Source organism: Anopheles merus, chromosome 3L (genome assembly GCF_017562075.2).
Source record: "Anopheles merus strain MAF chromosome 3L, AmerM5.1, whole genome shotgun sequence".
In the NCBI taxonomy this organism is placed as follows: Eukaryota; Metazoa; Arthropoda; class Insecta; order Diptera; family Culicidae; genus Anopheles; species Anopheles merus.
In genome coordinates this window covers 9,709,006-9,728,309 of record NC_054085.1, presented here as the reverse complement: position 1 = coordinate 9,728,309, position 19,304 = coordinate 9,709,006, and the positions used below count along the sequence as shown (strand labels likewise).

Genomic DNA, 19,304 nt, shown 5'->3' with positions numbered 1-19,304 from the left:
TGCGATCATTAAATTCCGATTACATGACTTTTAATATGCAATTGCAACCAGTAGAATACCAAAGCCGATTTAAACCAAAAGAACTTGAGTCAGGATGACGAGTTAAATCTTTAACTCACGCTTTAAGAGTTAAGAGTTGAGAATTATGACAAACTACTGTAGAGTGAGTTTCACTCAGCAAGATTCAACTCTCATAAGAGTTATTTTAATTTTTTAGTTACTGGTGATCGCTCTGAGTGTTCGCGAAAGAGTTCTTCAACTCAACAATGATATCATTGCTGTGAGCGAGTTGTTAGTAACTGCAAATATCTAAATCACTTATCATCTTATTTATCTTCTTTTTTAGAATTATTTAGTTGTGGATGCTAACTATTGATTGGCACAATGAGTTATTTCATGATTCAACTCTCGATAGAGTTATTCAGCTCCTAAATGAATAAATTCATTTAAGAGAGGATAAACTCTCTAAAGAGTTACTTAAATCACGAATGATTCAATTCACCGTTGGTCAGCTACTGGTCGTTCAGCGCCAACTTACAAGAGAGTTAATTCGCTGTGTGTGTGAGCTACTGAACACTTAATCACTCACCGAGGTTTTACTCTCAAAGAGTTGCTCGATTGATTTAAACAAGCGAAGTCAAACTCATTCGATCCTGCGGGCAAAAATGCTACTAAAAAGAATGGCACAGGCCGCAACCTACTTTTTATATGTGATTCTATGATACAAGCAGTTCCTTTCATTTCTATTGGGATAATAGTTACGCTACAACAGTGAAACGTTTGGTGCAAAATTAAGTTATTAAATTTAAGAAACATTTCACTAGAGGATGTTTTGCAGGAAATTATTTTCAATTGGCCATAAGCCTCTGATATTTCAAAATGTGTGGCAATGGCCATAGAAATCCCCTTTTATTATGACGACTAAATTCAGAGCTATTTGCTCACCTGCAGTCTAGTCTAGTCACTGCTGCCTCAGGAAAGTTTGAAATCAAGTTTGTAGCATCCTATCAAAAGTAACTCGTGCTTTGTGCTGACAGTCTCGATTTCAACTATTTATAAACGTTTTGCAGAAGCAGGTATAATGTTCTAAGCAGCAACCGTGTCGAAAGAATCTGATACTTTCCCCAAAACAATACCCTGATTGTTTGCTTAAAATTAAAAGAAAAATTAATTTTTGAAATTTACGATTTTTGATGAGTTTGAAGCTAAAACGTAAACGGATTTTAAGGGATAAAAAAAGTTTTTAATAATTTTGTAACCATGCCACTAAACAAAAACAATGTGTTCCGGAGTTCACTGCTCAATTTCAGCAAAATACACATTTTTGGTTTTTGTTCTATAACTCGAACAGTTTTTTGAGTTTTTATCTTTTTTTGATAGAGCAAAACACCGATAAGGTTTCTGAAGATAGATGGTCTTATAATTAGTTCAGGTGTCCGTAAAAATTCAAAATAAATGATGGCTCAAGCGGTCCCGGGCCACACCCAAAGACTTCAACCGGTCAACAGTTTGACATCTCTGATTAAAATGGATATTGGTTAGTTACTCATGAATGGTTTAATTCGTTGTTGGTGAGTTACTGATCGTTCTGTGCTCTCTTAAAAGCGTCGTTTTACTCATAAATGATTTGACTTGCTGTGGGTAAGCTACAGATCGGCGCGGAGAGTGCAATCACTCAGCGACGTTTAACTCTCGAAAGAGTTATGCAACTCACGAATTATTTAATTCATGCACTGCGATTTACTCACTCACTCATTCAGACTTATTTGGACTCAGTACGTACATCACTAATTCAGTACACTGAAGATGGCCGTAATTAATCAACCATTTAAAGCTAACGAATTCCTCCAAAACTTGCCATATATTGCAACTCACAAACACATCCTCGCATCCTAACAAAATGGACCTCACAAAACGTGATCGTTGCCATTGCATATTAAACGATACTTATGCATAAACCAAATACTTCGCCCATAATGTCACGCTTTTGTTTCGATACTCATTTCCCCCTTTCGCCCTTTCGCAGAGACGGCCGATTGCGCATCGGCGACGAGATTGTGAACGTAAACGGGCATCATTTACGTGGCCTGCAGTCTCCCAGCACTGTCCAGCGTATCCTGTCGACATTTGTCAACAATGTCGTAGACCTTGTCATTGCACATGACGAGTTAACTACGTTCAACTCTGACGCCAACCGAAAGATCAAGATCGATTCCCGGCCGGCCACGTCCGGTGCGATCACGATCGGTGGCAGCTCCTCCTCCTCGTCCGGAGCCTCTTCGTCATCCTCATCATCGTCGTCCTCACCGACGCGGTCATCCAAAGCGCCGGCCGTCACCAGCACTCCCAGCAACACCGCCGGCCCAGCCAAACCATTCCCGCTGACACCGATCTACGCACCGGCCGACTATGTGCCAGTGTACGCGAACCGCATCTCGATCTCGAACACCATCTGTGACGATGAAAAGTGGCAAATGATAAGCAAGCAGCGGTGTGAGGCGCTGGTGAAGAACGGTTACTCACAGATACTCGGTTCAAAGCGGCTGATAAAGGACAGTGATGAGGAGCTGTTGCCGAACGGTGGTGATCACGGGCAGCCGAAGCATCGGATCGATTCGAACGAGACGGGGCTTTACTCACTGTACAGACCCGTTTCGCACGGCAGCATTAATCAATCGATACGTCACCTGACGGCAAATGGTGAGGCAGACGATGGGAATGCCAGTTCCCGTGCGTCCATCGCCGAAGGACACGCTCCGACCGTCTGGTGCAGGTGATTTCCGACACGATACGGCGGAACGTTCCGATCGGATCGGCGTATCGCGGTGCGAAGGCACTGAAGAGTGAGGAAGACATCCCACGATCGGTGCAGCGCATCCGGCTAAAGTCGGATGACGGTGTGGTGGAGAGTAAGGCGGAGGCAAGCGTGCCACTGCAACGGTCCAAGACGGAGAGCAATGTAAGTGGGGCGCGCGACGAGCTCGACTGCACGCTCGATGGTACAAAGTTTGAGGCGGGCGTACGGATACTGATCAACGAGGAGGGTTCGTCTTACATCGAGGGTAAGTGTTGGGAAGAATCCCTATTGAATTCCTCTTATTTTAATGCTTTTTTTCTATCCCAAAGGAATACACAAGTGCACCTATCTAACGGTCACGTTCCACAAAGGCACCGGGATGAAATCGCTCGGCTTCAGCATTGTCGGCGGTCGGGATTCACCGCGCGGCAATATGGGCATCTACGTGAAGACCGTCTTCCCAAGCGGGCAGGCCGCACTCGATGGAACGTTAATGGCGGGTAAGAGGCGGCCTCAAATCAACTCCCTGACGGGTTTGTCCTTCAGCAATTACTCTTGTTGGTTGCTTCTCTTCACAGGTGATGAAATTCTGTCCATCAACGATGCCGCCGTGCAGGGTATGAGCCACTGCGAGACGATCGCACTGTTCAAAAACGTCAAGGAAGGACCGGTCGTGCTCAAGCTGGCCCGCAGAAGGTAAAAAGACGTTTGACGACCCTCAATACCTTCAAATTGATTTCCTAATGCCTCATATTTCTCCTTTTTTTATTCTTTTTGGTAGATACCACCGGGCCAAGTCAGTGGATAATCTACCGAACTGAACCTTAAGATTTCATCGCACGCTGTTTCCCTCACACAACGGAGCGCGTCTCATAACTCCCAACCAAAAAAATAAAATGCAAAATGCGTTTGCAAGGCTCAATGAGGAGAGGGGAGCAGCAAAATGCCGCGCCTGTGTAAAGCGACACCAGGACCAGGGCCTGTCTATTTATTTATTCCACCCACGGACCACTTCAATTCTAGTCACCTGTTCTTGTATAGTGTGCTTGGTGTGACCGTGCTGCTGCTGCTGTGGCGGAGCGTTTTTTTCTTTCTTTTCTTGTTTTAAAAGTGAGTGCATGATGGCCACTATATCTTTAAGATTTCAACCTACGCAACAACGTATACACACACTTCGATGGCACCGATCATACGAACGGCATACTGATTTTGCACGTACTTGGCCGCGGTTTTGGGCGGGCGGATCGCAAGCCGCCGACAAATGCTGTCGCGTGCGTGCGTGTGTTGCGTGTCTCACACGATGGAACGAATTGCTCCGAATCGGACCAGAGTTTTGTGTTAGAAGAGAGATAGAGAGAGACAGCGAGAGTGAGATAGACACTAATCACGGTAGAAATAGATAGATTAGGAAGGTTTTTTCATTTCATTTCCTCACTCCACGCTGGATTGTACAAAAAAAAAAGGTCCCATAAATATATCCCTGGTAAAGTTAATAAAATCATTCATACACACACACACACACGCTAACACTTGTGTGCTAATTGTCCATTCCCGACACGCCGTGATCTAAATTGCTGTTACGATCGGTGCCAGTGCGTACGTGCTCGGCCGCCGGTTCGTCGCTTCCGCTTGCGCTGCAGTCGTTTGATTTAACGCTAACCTCGATGCGTCGCTTCTTGGCGTAGTGTTCGATCCGGTTCTCAAGACTTTCTGTTGTGCGAAAAGCAGAGAGAAGGAAAGAAAAATCCTTGGTATTTAGTGCAAAAATGCAAATCAAATGGTGAAACAATTTCCCACGCACTTACCACAGCGCTGGCGTTGAAGCAGCGGGCAGTACTCTTTGCTTCGCACTCCCTGCGTCAACAGCGCCGATTGGTCGCGGATTGGGGGAACCCCTGCAAAGCGATCTTCCATATGCTGTGTAACGTTTTCAGCATTTCCCGTATCATTGTGGTTCTTGAAAAAAGAAAAGAAACGAATTAATAAGAAAAATTGCAGCTACATTGCTGTCCTTGACATACTTCACACTGTGCTTCATCCACAGTCCCTGTAAATCGGAAATTGTGCGTCGCAGATCTTCCTCTTTGTAGATCCAATCGCTCAAATCTCTTTCTCCTTCCATCGTCTCCTCTCCATTCGATTCGCCACTCTTTTCATTGAACTGACAATCGTACAAATTGAGCGGCACATCACTCGCCATACTGTACTGCGGTTTGCAGGGATTCTGCTCTACATCGAGCAATCTTTCACCACCGATGGCTCTTCCCTGCCCTGTCCAACCAGCAACAGCACCGCCATTATGCAACGGACCTGATGCCACAGGAATGCTTTGCCTCGCAGCTCCAGGTACATCATATCGTAGCTACTACCGTCACGCTCACTATCCCGCTGCGATGGTTTTATACTGATTGCGTCGATGCTTCGCACAAAGCTAACCACCCCATTGCCAACGTCCATTTTGCAAAGGTTGCGAAAATCGTGCGCACCCACCAGACAGCGAGCGCTTTCTTCCATTGCGGTAATGTTTAGATCGCCCCGGGGGAAGAAATACCGATACGTACGGGAGCGACAGTCGAACCGGGCACTGTAGGCGGGATTTACCATCGGCATCCAGGCGAGGCAGCGTATTTCCTCCGGCAGCACCCGGTTCAGCATGGCACAGTAATCAAGCTCCGTCGTTAGGCTGCTCGCATCTAGCTGCAGCTCGGCGCAAACTTTGACCGAACGTCCAGACTAATGACCTGATGGAACGCACTCACACCTTTGTCGGTGCGGCCGCAGCGATTGTAGTTGGAGGTTTCCCGGCTCTCGATCAGACAAACCTTTTTCAGTGCAGCAAACATGTGATGCTCTACAAAAATAAAATAAAATATTTATTTGACTAAGTATAAAGAAACGTGTAAGAAAAATGACTTACCTATCGTTTCGATCGAATCTTCCTGCGCAGCAAATCCCTGATAGTCCCAGCCGAGATAGTAAAAGCGAAGGAGAATGTGTCGCTTGAAGCATTTGGCGAAATCGAACGGACGGTGTTTCTTCTTCGCGTTGCCATTGGCGGTCTCGTCGCGTGATTGAAGGTTTTTCTGCACAATGCTTTTCAGCTGCGTGTTGTGTGCTTCCAGCTGTTTGATTTTATCAATTAATTCCTGTAATAAAATACAAAAAGGTGAAAACACGTCAAAAAATTAAAGATTATTGGTATTTGAAATCGAGAACATTATACCCCAACGGAATGCTTCCTTTCTTTCCTTTCCCATATGACAAATTAGCACATTTTGCGTGAAGATCTATGCATCCGTCTTGAAATTGACTCTTTGGCTCATCTTTTATTAATACAGTGCACAGCAGTGGTGTTATATTTCGCGAATCAACATTCTTGAGTACGCCAGACCGGACGGTTTGTACGGAACCCAAAACATTCCCTTCGGCGTCTCTCCTTTCATGTAGCCTCCGTTAAGATTCGATTTAGCGCAGTCTCTGTACCACCAACCACCCGTATGATGGACTGCACAGTTTAGAAATGGGTGAAGATCATTTTTCCGATCCTTTGTCGTAAACTTCATACCGCTTTGGTAGTTCAAGCCGTCTCCCGCCGTTCCTGTGTACGATCCCAGCTTCATAAGCCGATATTGACCCGTCTCACTGTCGATCGCGAACTCATCGTACCGTGCGTACACGTAGTTGCCATCGAAGTCTTTAATTCGACCACCAGCTCATGCTTTCGTGTCGCCGTCAGCTGATGCAGATGCTCCAACCCGAGCCAGAACTCTCCATCCGTGCTTCCGAACCCGTTGCGATACTCTGCCCAGTCGCGGGAAAAGTCTAACGCTCCGTCGTACCGGTACTGCACCACCAGCCATCCGCCTCCAAAGCTGCTCTGTTCGCAATATCCCAGGAACGGTGCATCGTATATGGTGCCCTGCATGATGTACTTTCCCGATTGCTTTGATGGTTCCTCTTTGCACGAACGAAGCGAAAAGTTTCGAAGATACAAGCCCGAATCGATCTTCAACCACGCAAGGTCGGCTTTCGTTGCCAACGCCTGGATCTTTTGCCCCATCTGTTCGTGGTTGGCGTTTGCTGTATGCTCCGTTTTGTTGAAATGATTCTGCACCGTCCTGCTCAGCTCATCAATAGCCCCGGAAAGCTGCCGGTCGGCGTTCTTCGCCGCAGATTCCATCTCGATCAACTTGTCTTGAAGATATTCTAGCTTTGTCGTAAGCATTTCAAACGCCAGCCCACTTAAGAGCGGTGCTGTTACATTGCGTCCGTTGCAGGCGATTTTTCTTGATGCAAACAACACACAGCACAGGATTATTTTGTAAACGAACATGGTGCGCTAGAGCCGATCGCTTTGCTACTGCAGAATGATACTGTGCCACAACGGACAATCCCAATCTTCTTTTATAGTCAACTAGCGGAGTGTAAACAAAGCTTATCAGAATTATAATGAGACTAATTTTAGGAGAGTTTGTGCGCCTTTTTTGTTACTGTTTCGCTCATGATGGTGATTAGCGCACATTGAGCATTATCAATCTTACAATTAGCGTAGCAATGAAAGACCGATTCGTCAACAAGGAGGTGGGATTCCCAAGCAAGAACATTCCCACAAAAAGCGTGTGGGAATTATGTAGCCGAATTTTCGCTTATCGCCCAATTCCAATGAAGCTCGCTGGAATCAAGGTGCTTTTTGCAGCATCCACTAACTACAGCATGAGAAAGCCACATCTATTTACCTCTTTGGACAGGGAAAGCAATTCGTCCTCGGTGCAGGATTTACTCTTTTTGTTCACTTTTACTTCCATACTGTAAAGTAATATTGAATCCGACTAAAAAAGCAATCACGTTTCAGCACACGCTTGCAACGAACGCCGTTTGTTTGCACAATAACAATCCAACCACAACAAACCGCATATGCCGGCGCATTTGACAGCTATCATATGATTCCCCTTTTTAGGCTGCGTACTGTCTCGAACGGGGCAGAGAGCACGCAGCCAGCAACCGTGCTGGTACTGCAAATTCAAATGTTCCGTTGCAAATGAAATTCAAGAACAAATGTTCTGCTGCATGGAAAAATTTACACAAAAAAAAATCCTCAAAAGCCCCACAAACTATATTTTACACGAAACATGTTTTTAAATTCACTGTTTCGACATTTTCTTTCTCATTTTGCTGCCAAATAATCGCTGAAACGACCACTAAACTAAACCATTTCTATGGAAATGAAACACCATGCGTTTTTCATTATATATTTCATTCAATTTTCGTTACTTTGTGAGTGTGTGTGTTTGTGTTTTACTTAGATGCATGTCAGCTTCACCACGCACGTGTACACTACTCAGTCCCTCAGTGCTGCACGTTTTTCGCAACCATCCGCCTTGTTCGTTACACCGCGCTCCACTGACAAGATTGCACAATACATATTGATGATCGGCTCGTATGCCCTGTTTTCTCCTCGAGACGATTTTTCCTAAACATTTCCGGGGGTTGTTTGCGTTTTCTTTTTTGCGTTCCGCTCCCTGTCACTTCCTTTCGCTTTCCTTTTCACTGACTGCTCTTCGCGTGTACTATGGGGAGGGAGGGTATATGGAGTATATCGGTATATATGCGTGTTGTTATCCTTTTTTGCCTTTTTTTCCTTTCGGTAAATAACGGTACAATAAGTGTGATACGGATGAATAAAATGGAAATCAATCGTATTGATGAGCGGCCGTACGCCGTGGGTAAAACACATCGACGTCATGCGTTCGGACGCGGATTGCACTGTCCCTTCTCACATATAGCTACCATCTTATAACTATGCATATTGGATTTAGCGTTAAGATTACCGTTACTATTTATATTATTGTATTTGGGATTAATGGCTTTGATCGTGCCGCCCGACATGCTAATAGCACCACCGCCTCCGCCGCCACCGTCCTTGCCGCCGTATCGATTCCCTCCGCCGCGATCGTAATCCTTAATGCGTCCGCCACCGCCGCCCACATCGCCCCCGGCCCGGCCGCCCTCGCCCGGCAGCATGCCGCCGTGCGAGGAGCCGCCACCGTCCAGCCCATGCTTACCGTTAAAGTAGTTGAACGTATCGTACGGATTGAAGTGATCGTGCATGCCGTTGTTGTCGTTGATGCTCGAGATCTGATTGCCCTCGAGGAAGTTGAGCGAGAAGATGGTCGGAAACAGGTAGAACACGAGAAAGATGAGCGCATACAGCACGAAATGCAGCGCGAAGCAGCTCCACACTAGCTTGATCTGGAAGACAAATAAGTATGCCGACAAATTCGGGTCAGTTTAGTATGCGCTTCAAGCTTTTAGGGCATATCGGTTTGCACTTTACCTTGCCCTTTCGGCTGTACTTGGCGAAGCTGAGGTATGGGGTGAGCGCAAGCGTGAAGGTGGTACCGAACAGCAGCCCCGATAGCAGGCCGGTAAAGTTCTGCTGCCATGGTAACGTGCCCATACCGAACAGCAGGCAGCCGAGGAAGAGCATCTTCAGCATGGCGTACTGTGGTTTCTTCAGATTGCGCCAATGGCAGAGTATGAGCAGCACGAGCAGCGAGGACAGCGTGCCCGCCAGTGATGGTAAAGGACCGACCTGCGACCATTGACCCAGGGGGTTAATTGGGGAAAGAAGAAAAAAAACAGGGTGAGCATATTGAATCCACTAGTGATGGGAAAAATGAAGTCGATTCCGGATAGTAGCTCCGGAATTAGTTTCCTGAATCGATTGCGGAATCGGCTCCGGAATTAGTTCCGAAATCGGCTCCAGATTTGGTTCCGAAATCGGCTTCGGAATTGGTTCCGAAAATTGCCCTGGAATCTATCTGGTTCCGGTTTAGGCATATCCATACTAGAATAGGCGTTTTGGTCTAATGATGCTACGCATTGATAGCAGCAAAGAATCAAAATCTACTTGTAAACGATCCATTCTCATATAGATTCCCGGACTGATTTCGCTTCTGATATTTCTTATTTCAGTTCAAGAACTGATTATCATTGCGGAGCTAATTCAATTTCTGGAGTCAATCCTGATTCCGTTACCAGAGCAAATTGCGATTCCCAGATCGAATCCGATTCTGATTCCGGAATCGATACCGGAGGCGACTCCGGAATCGTCTGCGGAATTTACTCCGGTATCGACTTCGAAGTTAACTCCAGAATCGGCCTCGGAGTCGACTCCAGAATCGGAATCGATTATAGCGTCGGAATCAGGTCCGGATTTAACATCGGAATCGACTTCGGAATCGGAATCGAATCCAGCATCAGAATCAGCTTTATTCAGAATCAGGCACCATAATCGGATCCAGAGACAACTCAGGAATCGGCTTCGGAGTCAACTTCGAAAACGGTTCTGGAATCGACTCCGGTATCGACTTCGGAGGTAGCTCCAGAATCTGCTCCGGATTCGACAATGGAATGGACTCCGGGATCGGCTCTGGAATCGAATCCAGAATCGGAATCGATTCCAGCATCAAATTCAGTTCCGGATTCGACACCGGAATCGACTTCGGAATCGGAATCGAATCTGGCATCGGAATCAGCTCCGGAATCGGCACCGGAATCGATATCTGCATTGGTATCGGCTCCGGAATTGGTTCCGAACACGGCATCAGTATCAGGTAGGTCCGCTTCCGAGCTTCCACCACTAGAATGAACAGTGTTTCCGAGACCGCATTACCTCCGCCTTGTAGGGCACGAAGATGGCACTGGTCAGGTTGCCGACGATGCCCGAGCCAATGTAAACTATCGCCGTTCGCAGTGATCCCAACAGACGCTCCAGATCCGCGAGGAGAATGTGTTGAAAGGCAACAGTGATTATGAGATGAACGATACCGGCGTGGATGTAGAGTGACGTGAACAGCCGATAGAACTGGTCGGGCAGGTCCGTCACGATGAACGGAAACATGCCGCACACATCGTTCAAGCAGGAAACCTACCGAGCAAAGAAGAAAACAATCCAGTTAAGATGACACATTGTCACCGCCGCCGACGGCGACGCTATGTCCCTAACTACCTGTGAACAGAGGGACGCCTCGTCGTGAAAGTAGCCCCGGACAAAGTCGCAGTACTCGCGCGTCGTGATGCGGCACTCGCCCGAGATGCCCATGCAGCACGGGTGGCCGATCACCTCGCACACCATGTGCTCGGCAGTGTGATCCTTGAAGCGGAAGCGTTGCGTAAACTGATTGTTCTTCCGACAGATAGGCCACTTGGTGATGTCGTCCGGCCACTCGTGCGGTGCGATCGAGGCCGGCGCATCGCAGTACTTCGGGTCGAGACCGCACACGCTGCCGGAAATGCGCCCCCCAGGGCCGGAATCGCCCGGCGACCACTTTTTCCACGTTGAAATGGTCTGCCGAAAGCGGAAGAGACGTTTTGAATGAAGAAATGGGTGAAGCAAATAATGGCACAGGGTCTTACCGTAGGCCACAGTCCACGCACGGAGCAGTCGGCCTGGGAGCTCTGCACACAGCCGGAATCATCGTTGCGTATGCAGCAGGCCGTTTCGCGCTCCTGCTTGCGCGTTTTCGATATGAGATCCATGATTCGGCCGTCCCTGCGCATGCAGGGCGCGTACTTCGACCCTAGATGGACCAGGTCGTCCCGGCGCGGCCCAATCCAAATGTTTCGTGGCTCGTAGTGTTGAACCTGAGAAGCGAAGAGGCGCATTAGCAAACAATACGCTAGTGATGGGTGAAGTTGGCAAAAATTCGGAGTCGACTGCGATCTGACTCCGATAAATTCAGAATCGACCCCGGAAGGTATGTCCGCTCTGCAATATTCGGAGTCGTTCGGAATATCGCGGAGTCGTAAAGTGCCGTTCGGAGTTGTCAAGAGTCGTCCAGAGTCGTCCAGAGTCGTTCAAAGTCGTTCAAAGTCGTCCGGAGTCATCCAGAGTTATTGGGACTTGGAGTCATTCCGAGACGCTCAAAGTCGTCCAATTGGCCGGAATCAGTTGGAATCGAAGACGTCCGGAATCGGCTTTCGAAACAAAGGGTTATATACTAGTGGTGGGTCATACGATTCATTTCACGACCCGACCCGGAGTCGGGTGCGAGCCAGTCGGAATCGATTCCCACCCATGGGTGCAGCGGGTGCGCCAAATGGGAGCCGGAATCAAATCCGTCCCGCGGGTTCAACGAGTTCGGGCCACTCCGATCCGTTGGTGCAGCGAGTTCGGTCGGGTATTGAACCTACGTTGACTCGACCCGACCCGAACTCCCTGCTCCAACGGGTCGGAGTCGCTTATGCTTTCTCGCACCTACCGGAGTCGTTGAACCTACTGAACCTACTTGTACCTTTCGGGTCGACCCGAACGACTCTGAGTTGCTTACGGATGGCTCCGACTCGATAGGTTCGGGTAGACCCGCCGATCACTACAGTATACCATGCGTGATAAACGCGAGTGACGACACTGAAATGCCTGATCACGACATTAAACGCACGGCTTCTGTTGACTCCGATAGACTCTAGACGATTCCGGACGACTTCGGACGACTCCGGGAGACTCCGGACGACTCCGAACGACTCCGAACGACTCCGGACGACTTCGATCGACTCCGAACGACTCCGACTCCGAACGACTCCAAGCGACTCCGAACGACTCCAAGCGACTCCGGACGACTCCGACTCCGGGAGGAACTAGTAGTTCGGATTTTGCCGGAGTCGGAATCGGACTTACAGTCACCGGAGTCGGAATCGGACTTGTGGGTGCGCTCCAAAGAGCACATCACTACAACGCACATCCCAAACCCAAATCGCCCATCACACGTACCGTTTGCAAGCTCAGACTAGTGACCAGCACCTGGCTGCTCTTCTGCTCGAACCCAATGCCGATCGGGCCGACCCCGTAGCACAGCAGCGTCAGCAGCAGCACCAGTATCTGCGTCGTGTTGATCCAGTACGTAAAGTACGGCCGGTAGTCGTACCGGTCGTCCAGCGCGTTCGGCCGCAACAGCTTGATGCAGTGGCGCGGCGGACGTCTCGAGTTGTCCAGCACGCTCTCCAGTATCGTGCCCGGTATGCGCTGGCCGTAGAAGAACTGAAACATGGCGTTGTTGCGCCCGGCCGCAACGTCCTGCAGATGCAGCTGCTCCTCGGCCGTGCGCGTCCGCCATCCGCTGCTCACGAGCGCCCGGTCCGTCTCGAGCATGTAGATCTGGTGCGAATTGTCCGGCACTGGCGCACCGGCCAGATCTTGCTCCTGCTGGGTCGGCGGGACGCCACCGCCCGCACCATTCTGACCACCACCCGCCGGCACATCGAAAAACATCTCATCCTCCTGCACCGGCGTTAGCCCGTCGTAGATATCGTTATCGTCATTGTTGAGGGCGACGTGCGCCGGGGCAAAGCTGCGGGACCACTGCTTCTGCCGGCGCGGCACCCGGTTCCGCAGGCTCTGCACCACAAACACCAGCCCGCTGAGCATCATGCGCGACACGGACGGTTTCCGCTCGACCAGAAACTCTTCGCCGCCCTCGTGCCGATAGTACGGGTTGAAGCGCTGCCGGCGGTTCTGCTCCGTTTCCGGCTCGTCCTGGCTCTGGGCCGGCAGCACGTCCGGCCGGTCGCTGTGCGTCAGGTGGTCGTGCATGACGTCCGCGCTCGGTTCGGACGGTCCGCGTCCGTTCGGTGGCAGCTCGTCCTTGAGCGAGCCGAAGCGCCGGATGGCGAACCGCTTCTGCCGGTCCTCCCACTTCTGCTGCTCGTAGTCATCGTGCAGCTGGTCGACGCCGAAAAACTGGGACGTGCTGCGGCGCAGATACTCCTTGATGCGTTGCTTGTGGGTGAGCCGCTGCTGCCGGATCGCCTGCACGTTCCGCTGCAGTGTTGACGGGGTGGAGTCGGGCTGCAGCCGGGGCAGGTGCATGTGCTGCAGCAGCTGCTGTTGTTGATGCTGTTGCTGCTGCTGCTGCTGCTGCTGCTGAACCTGTTGCTGGTGCGCTTGCTGCTGTGCTTGTTGGTGTTGTAGCTGTAGCTGGTGATGATGCTGCTGCTGCTGCTGTTGCTGCTGCTGAGCGTGTTGCTGCTGGAGCTGCTGCAGCTGCTGATAAAGCGGCTGCTGCTGGATCTGCTGATGCGCCTGTATGTGTTGCTGATGCTGATACTGGATAATGATCGACGGGTTGCTGCACGAGCTGTTCAGTGTGTGCGATTGTGCGATGATTAGCGATTGCTGTGCGTTCCGGCCGTCATCTCCCGGTGTTGTCAAAGTGTAGTGTTGCTGCTGCTGCTGATGCTGTTGCTGCTGCTGATGGTGATGATGGTGATGATGATGATGATGATGATGGTGTGGGTACGAAGCGTGCGATACGAGCGACGGTGGGCTGAGGGGCGATTGCCGCTCCATATCCGACATCGACACGGACGAGATCGACAGTGGCTGCGGACTGATCGGGCCGGATGTTTGCGTCGTCTGGTGGACGCCGGTCGCTTGCCGCAAGCTGTTACACTGATAGCACTGCTCCTCGTCCGACGAAGGTGCATGGCCCAGCACCATCGGTTCGCTCATAATGCTGACCGGTGTGGCCGCCCGGAGCAACGCATAGTCCGGCTGCAGCGATTGCCGTCCGAGCGTCCCACCGACCACCGGCTGGCCGGCGAACGTACAGATCGGCTGCTGCGGACACTTGCCCCCGACGGGCCGGGCACGCGGTGGCGTCGCGTAATGATCCGTCGCGTCTTCCCCTAGGCCGGCCGGGTCCGCCGATTTCGGCACCTTCAACCGGTACGGCAGCGATTTGAGCAGCGATCCACCTGCACCGGCTTGCGCAGCGTTGATGATGTTGATGCCCCCGCCGGACGCCATCAGGCCGGCCATTAGGCTCGCACCGAGACCACCGGCGCCACCGCCGACCGGCTCGCAGTGCGAGAAGTTCTCCGCGGGCGGCGGCGTCGGAATGTAGCGCTTCACCGGCGTGTGCACGGTCGAGGTGAGATAGTTGTAGCTTTCCGAGCTCGTCATTAGCGGCGCATTGTTGCCGATCAGATAGTTGCCGTACTGGTCCAGCTTGGGCTGGGTGGTGCTTTGCTGCGGAGGCGCTGACGCCGGTGGATCCCGGAACCGCTCCGGCACGGGATAACGTGTTCTGGAAGGGAGGGGAAAAGAGGGGAAAAAGCAAACGTTAATTTATCTTTCAAATTGTGTATTTTTTTTGTGCAGTCAAACGTCTCACCTCGATCCCGGTGACATCGAACGATGGTGCGGTCCGTTGCGCGTTTCCGGATACATGATGGAGTTTGGGGCCGAACTGGTCGAGTAACGGTCGCTGGCGGATGGTGGTGCAGCCGGTGAGATGCAGCACGGCCGCAGCGACTCCTCCCCGGGCCCGTACCGATCGGCCACGGACGAAACCGAAGAGGCGGACGAGCCCGGATGGATGGGCTGGGGCAGCGAGGAAGCGGTGGACGATGACGGGGCGACGGTGGAGCTGTGGAGGGGAGCCTGGGCGACGTACGCGGTCAGGCGGGATCCCAGGTTCGAGTAGGACGACTCGCTAAACCGCGACGGCGAGGACGTGGTGCCGCCGGGTGGGACCAGCCCCGGGCCGCTTCCGCCATCGCACAGCCCATCGTCATAGTTGATGGTGGAGGTGATGCTAAACTGCTGATGCTGCTGCTGCTGCTGCTGGTAGTGCTGGTGGCCAAACGAAGACCGCCGGCTACGGCTCATCCCTTGCCCGTGTGATTCGCCAGTCGTGCCTGTTTTTGCGCATCAATTCCTCCTGGTGGCGGCCGGTTCTGAGCGGGTTTGTATCAATCACGGGCGATTTTTTCGCGAATCGGAGGATCCTGCTCCTTCTTCTATTATCGTTTCTTCGCTCTAATATCGTTTCTTTCTCCTTGTTTTCAGCTTACGCTCGAGGATGGCCAGCTGTGCAGACAAGCGGTCGACAAAAATCGATCCCCCGCTACAGCTGGCGTGTAAATTATGCTATCCTAAAGCGACGACGACGACGGTAAGTTACCGCAAAATTTGGCTAACGAAAAATTTCACTAAACACCACCTGACGACATCACCCACACCGACACCTACCCCACACTACCCATTATCGTCTGCCGTCCTGGCTGGCCGCCTGCGGCATTCTAGTAGGCAGTGCCTCCATCAAGGCTTGGTTGATTTTCACATACACACACACACCCCTGCTGCTCACCGCACATACAAAACACTTTTTCGTCCCGTTCAATGTGCGATCGTAGTAGGCAGCCCTCCCTCTGTGCGTTTAGCGACGGCTAATTACATTCCAAAATGGCTGAGTTTGCTAAAATAAACACACACCCCAAACGGGCACGGGCGACACACGGTGAACATGGTTGGGCACTGCACGGCTGCTGGACGACGGTCGGGATCCATATTATCCTTGGTTCCCAATTTTTTTGTGTATGCGCGTGCACGACCTGCTACTCTAGCCCGAGTTGGGCCTAGTGATGGAGCAGAAAAATCCTTCACACACGGACACGCACGCACGCACACGAACCTGCCGTCGTTTCACACACGCCCATCCAAAAACGGAAAGGTCCTTTCTGCGTACTGGCGAACAAGCGCATCCCCCACGGCTTACGGCCTCACATACCCGTTCTTCATTTCGCTTTTTTGCGCTGCACCGTACCTTGGACCACACCACTGACCACAACTTCGACGGGTGCTGGGCAAATGGGGTCCAAATGTAGTGTCGTTTGCAGCAACCACGGTTTCAGCAGCCCCACGAAGCACGAACAACGCTGTACTCCCGTTTTTAGTTTTCCACCACGCACACACAATACATCAAAGGTATCGATTTTTGCTGCCGCTCGGTTGGCAGCGCCGACGTTTGACTGAAGGGGGCCGTCGTGTGATGGGCCGAGAGCGAGAGCGATTGTAAAAAATCACAACAAATTTTCCCCACGCCGCGGCTGTGCGTGTGCGTGTGCGATTGTTTTCCACGCGGTGCGCATGCGCGCCCGTTGGCTGTCTTATCCTTATCCGTTTCTCTCTCTTTTTGTTTCTGTTGTTGGTTCCTTTTGCAGCGGGGGTATCGCGTTACGATTTCCAAGAGAATGGATTGGCCACTCGGTGGACGGTGGTCGTGGAAAATGTTTGTTCGCGTCCCTCTGTTCGTAGGTGGTAGGATGGGACGGGCAGGAAGTTCGATGGAGGCGCCGTTATTGCACAAACAAGTGGTTAACTGTGCCCCTGGAAGGAATGAGAGATATCCGTTTGAACCGTTTTCATGTGAAATCTGTGGGTTACACGGGTTTTAATTAAAATATGCCTTTCAATTGAATTGCCTTTTTTCTTATACGGAATTACAGGTCAAATGCACATTACTTGTAAAAATACTCAAGTAAGTCGGTTAGGTAATTTTTTAAACTGGAAAATACGGAGTAATGCCATTCTACTTTATCTCAAGCAGTAGACACTCTTTCTCGAATGAGGTTAATATAATGTTAAACATATGTATCTTGGCTTTGTTTGAGAAAGTGTGGTATTTGTTTGAGATGAAATGAAAATCATTTCAAATCAACCTATCTTATTTCAAATCAACTATGCCACCACCTCACTATTGGAATAAAAGGTAAAACTGATAAGCTCAGAGATGTTTCACTTTAAGCCAGAAAGTTGATACAATTTCTCGAATACCTATAATATAATATTGCATAATACATTAATGCCTTATTTCAAACAAATTATTAAAGAAAAACCTATTCCTCCCTGGCATGAGGTTGTGTGATATCTATCAACTATGAAGTGAAAATTCCTTTCAAACCACTTGTCTTACCATCCGTTACATTAACACTTAATAAGAAAGATTGTAAATGCAAAATATAGGCATTATCTTTTAATATCAAATAGTTGGCACATTCACCCGAATAATTTTATGTAATGAAGCACTCATTTACCCCATATACAAGAAGGGAGATAGGTTGGACTGCAACAACTACAGGGGTATTACGGTGTTGAATACCGCCTATAAAATATTCTCTCTGATTCTTCAGGATCGCCTTGCCCCGGACGTCGAAGGGATAGTCGGAAACTACCAAAGAAGATTCCGAAACGGAAAATCAACCACTGAGCAGATCTTCACCATGCGGCAGATCTTGGAGAAGATGGCTGAATACAGACACAACACATACCATCTCTTATTTGACTTCAAAGCCGCATATGATAGCATAGCCAGGGTTAAACTGTACGACGCTATGAGCTCTTTTGGAATCCCGGCCAAATGATAAGGCTAGTTAGAATGACTATTACCAACGTCACTTGCCAGGTGAAGGTGTATGGAAACTCCTATCCTAACTCCTATATGTGAAGGTGTATGTGCTTGCCTGTCTGCTATTCAACCTGGCACTAGAGAGGGTCATCCGCGACTCGAGGGTGGAGACTACGGGAACCATCTTCTATAAGTCAACCCAGATCCTGGCATACGCTGATGATATAGACATCATTGGTCTGCGCTCTCCTATGAGCAGAAGCCTACCAAGGATCGAGCAGGCGGCATAGAACCTCGGATTACAGATAAACGAGACAAAGACCAAAATGATGGTGGCAACATCAGCGGACCTACCAATACAGATAGGTGAACGCACTTCTGAATTCATCCCTGAAATCACCTGTCATGGGTCAAAGGTCAGGAACTACAACATAATGGTAGCTGAGGTGCGCGCTAGGATGCTGGCTGCCAACCGATCTTTCTACAGCCTGAAAATCAGTTTATCTCAAAGAACCTGTCGCGACCAACCTGTAGGCCGTCCACAAGGACAGAGCGGGCGTGGTAGACCTAAATTGTGGAGGCGTCTGCCATTAAAGCTGGTATAACGGATTGGCAGACGAAGACGCGAGACCGTGAGCGGAAGCAGGCCAAGACCGGTAAGCGGAAATAGCGCCGGATTAGTAAGTAAGTAAGTAATGAAGCATTTTATGAATCCTTACAATGCCGATATTATTATTAGAGTGGAGAAAATGTTATATATTTTTGAACAAACGTGAATACTCCTTGAAAAGCAACATTTCTGAACCTCCCTTTTTTTAGTAAGCTACAACAAAACAAAACAATAGTTTCACTTGATCTTGGAGCTTTTTCGCACTTTCTCGAGTGGCTTGAACTAGAAGTAGCACGTTTGATCTGTTTCGATGCGAAAATGTGAAGGAAAATATTTTCAATTTAGTAAGGTTTGCATTGTAAAATTGACTTTTTTTGGCTGGCTGTAGAAAAAAAATTAAGCTATAGAATTTATTTTCATGAACATCCTTTGAAAGGTAATTATTTAAATTTCCAGTTATCAGTTATCCAGAATTTTCGCCATATCGGTCGAAGACTTGCGGATAGGCATGTTTTATAGTCTAACTCCGATTTTTATCAATTCTCCCTCAGTTTTCGCAACAAAATTGTTGGAATAGAGCTTTTGCATTATGTGATGCAGTTATGGGATGTTGGACGGATTCGCGGACTTGGGCGTCATATCGAAATTTCGCCGAAATTCGCCTGAAACAATCGCATTGAGCTACAGCGATGTAGCTACTTTTTCCTCG

The 19,304-nt window shown here is 49.5% G+C and overlaps 1 protein-coding gene and 2 pseudogenes across 1 annotated transcript; 1 reads left to right on the top strand and 2 right to left on the bottom strand.

The window, feature by feature from the left end:
* Positions 1 to 4,198, top strand: part of LOC121598941 — a 66,243-nt pseudogene extending 62,045 nt beyond the window's left edge.
* Positions 4,199 to 4,252: 54 nt separating this feature from the next.
* On the bottom strand, positions 4,253 to 7,690 carry LOC121598940 (annotated as a pseudogene).
* Positions 7,691 to 8,032: 342 nt separating this feature from the next.
* Positions 8,033 to 16,640, bottom strand: LOC121598939 (inactive rhomboid protein 1-like). The gene is made up of 7 exons (XM_041926320.1): positions 14,971 to 16,640; positions 12,570 to 14,883; positions 11,216 to 11,443; positions 10,809 to 11,147; positions 10,473 to 10,727; positions 9,132 to 9,389; positions 8,033 to 9,046 (listed from the first exon to the last, which is right to left on the bottom strand). The coding sequence occupies exons 1-7, from the start codon at positions 15,465 to 15,467 to the stop codon at positions 8,537 to 8,539; spliced, it is 4,401 nt and encodes a 1,466-aa protein (XP_041782254.1). The 5' UTR covers positions 15,468 to 16,640; the 3' UTR covers positions 8,033 to 8,536.
* Positions 16,641 to 19,304: the final 2,664 nt, after the last annotated feature.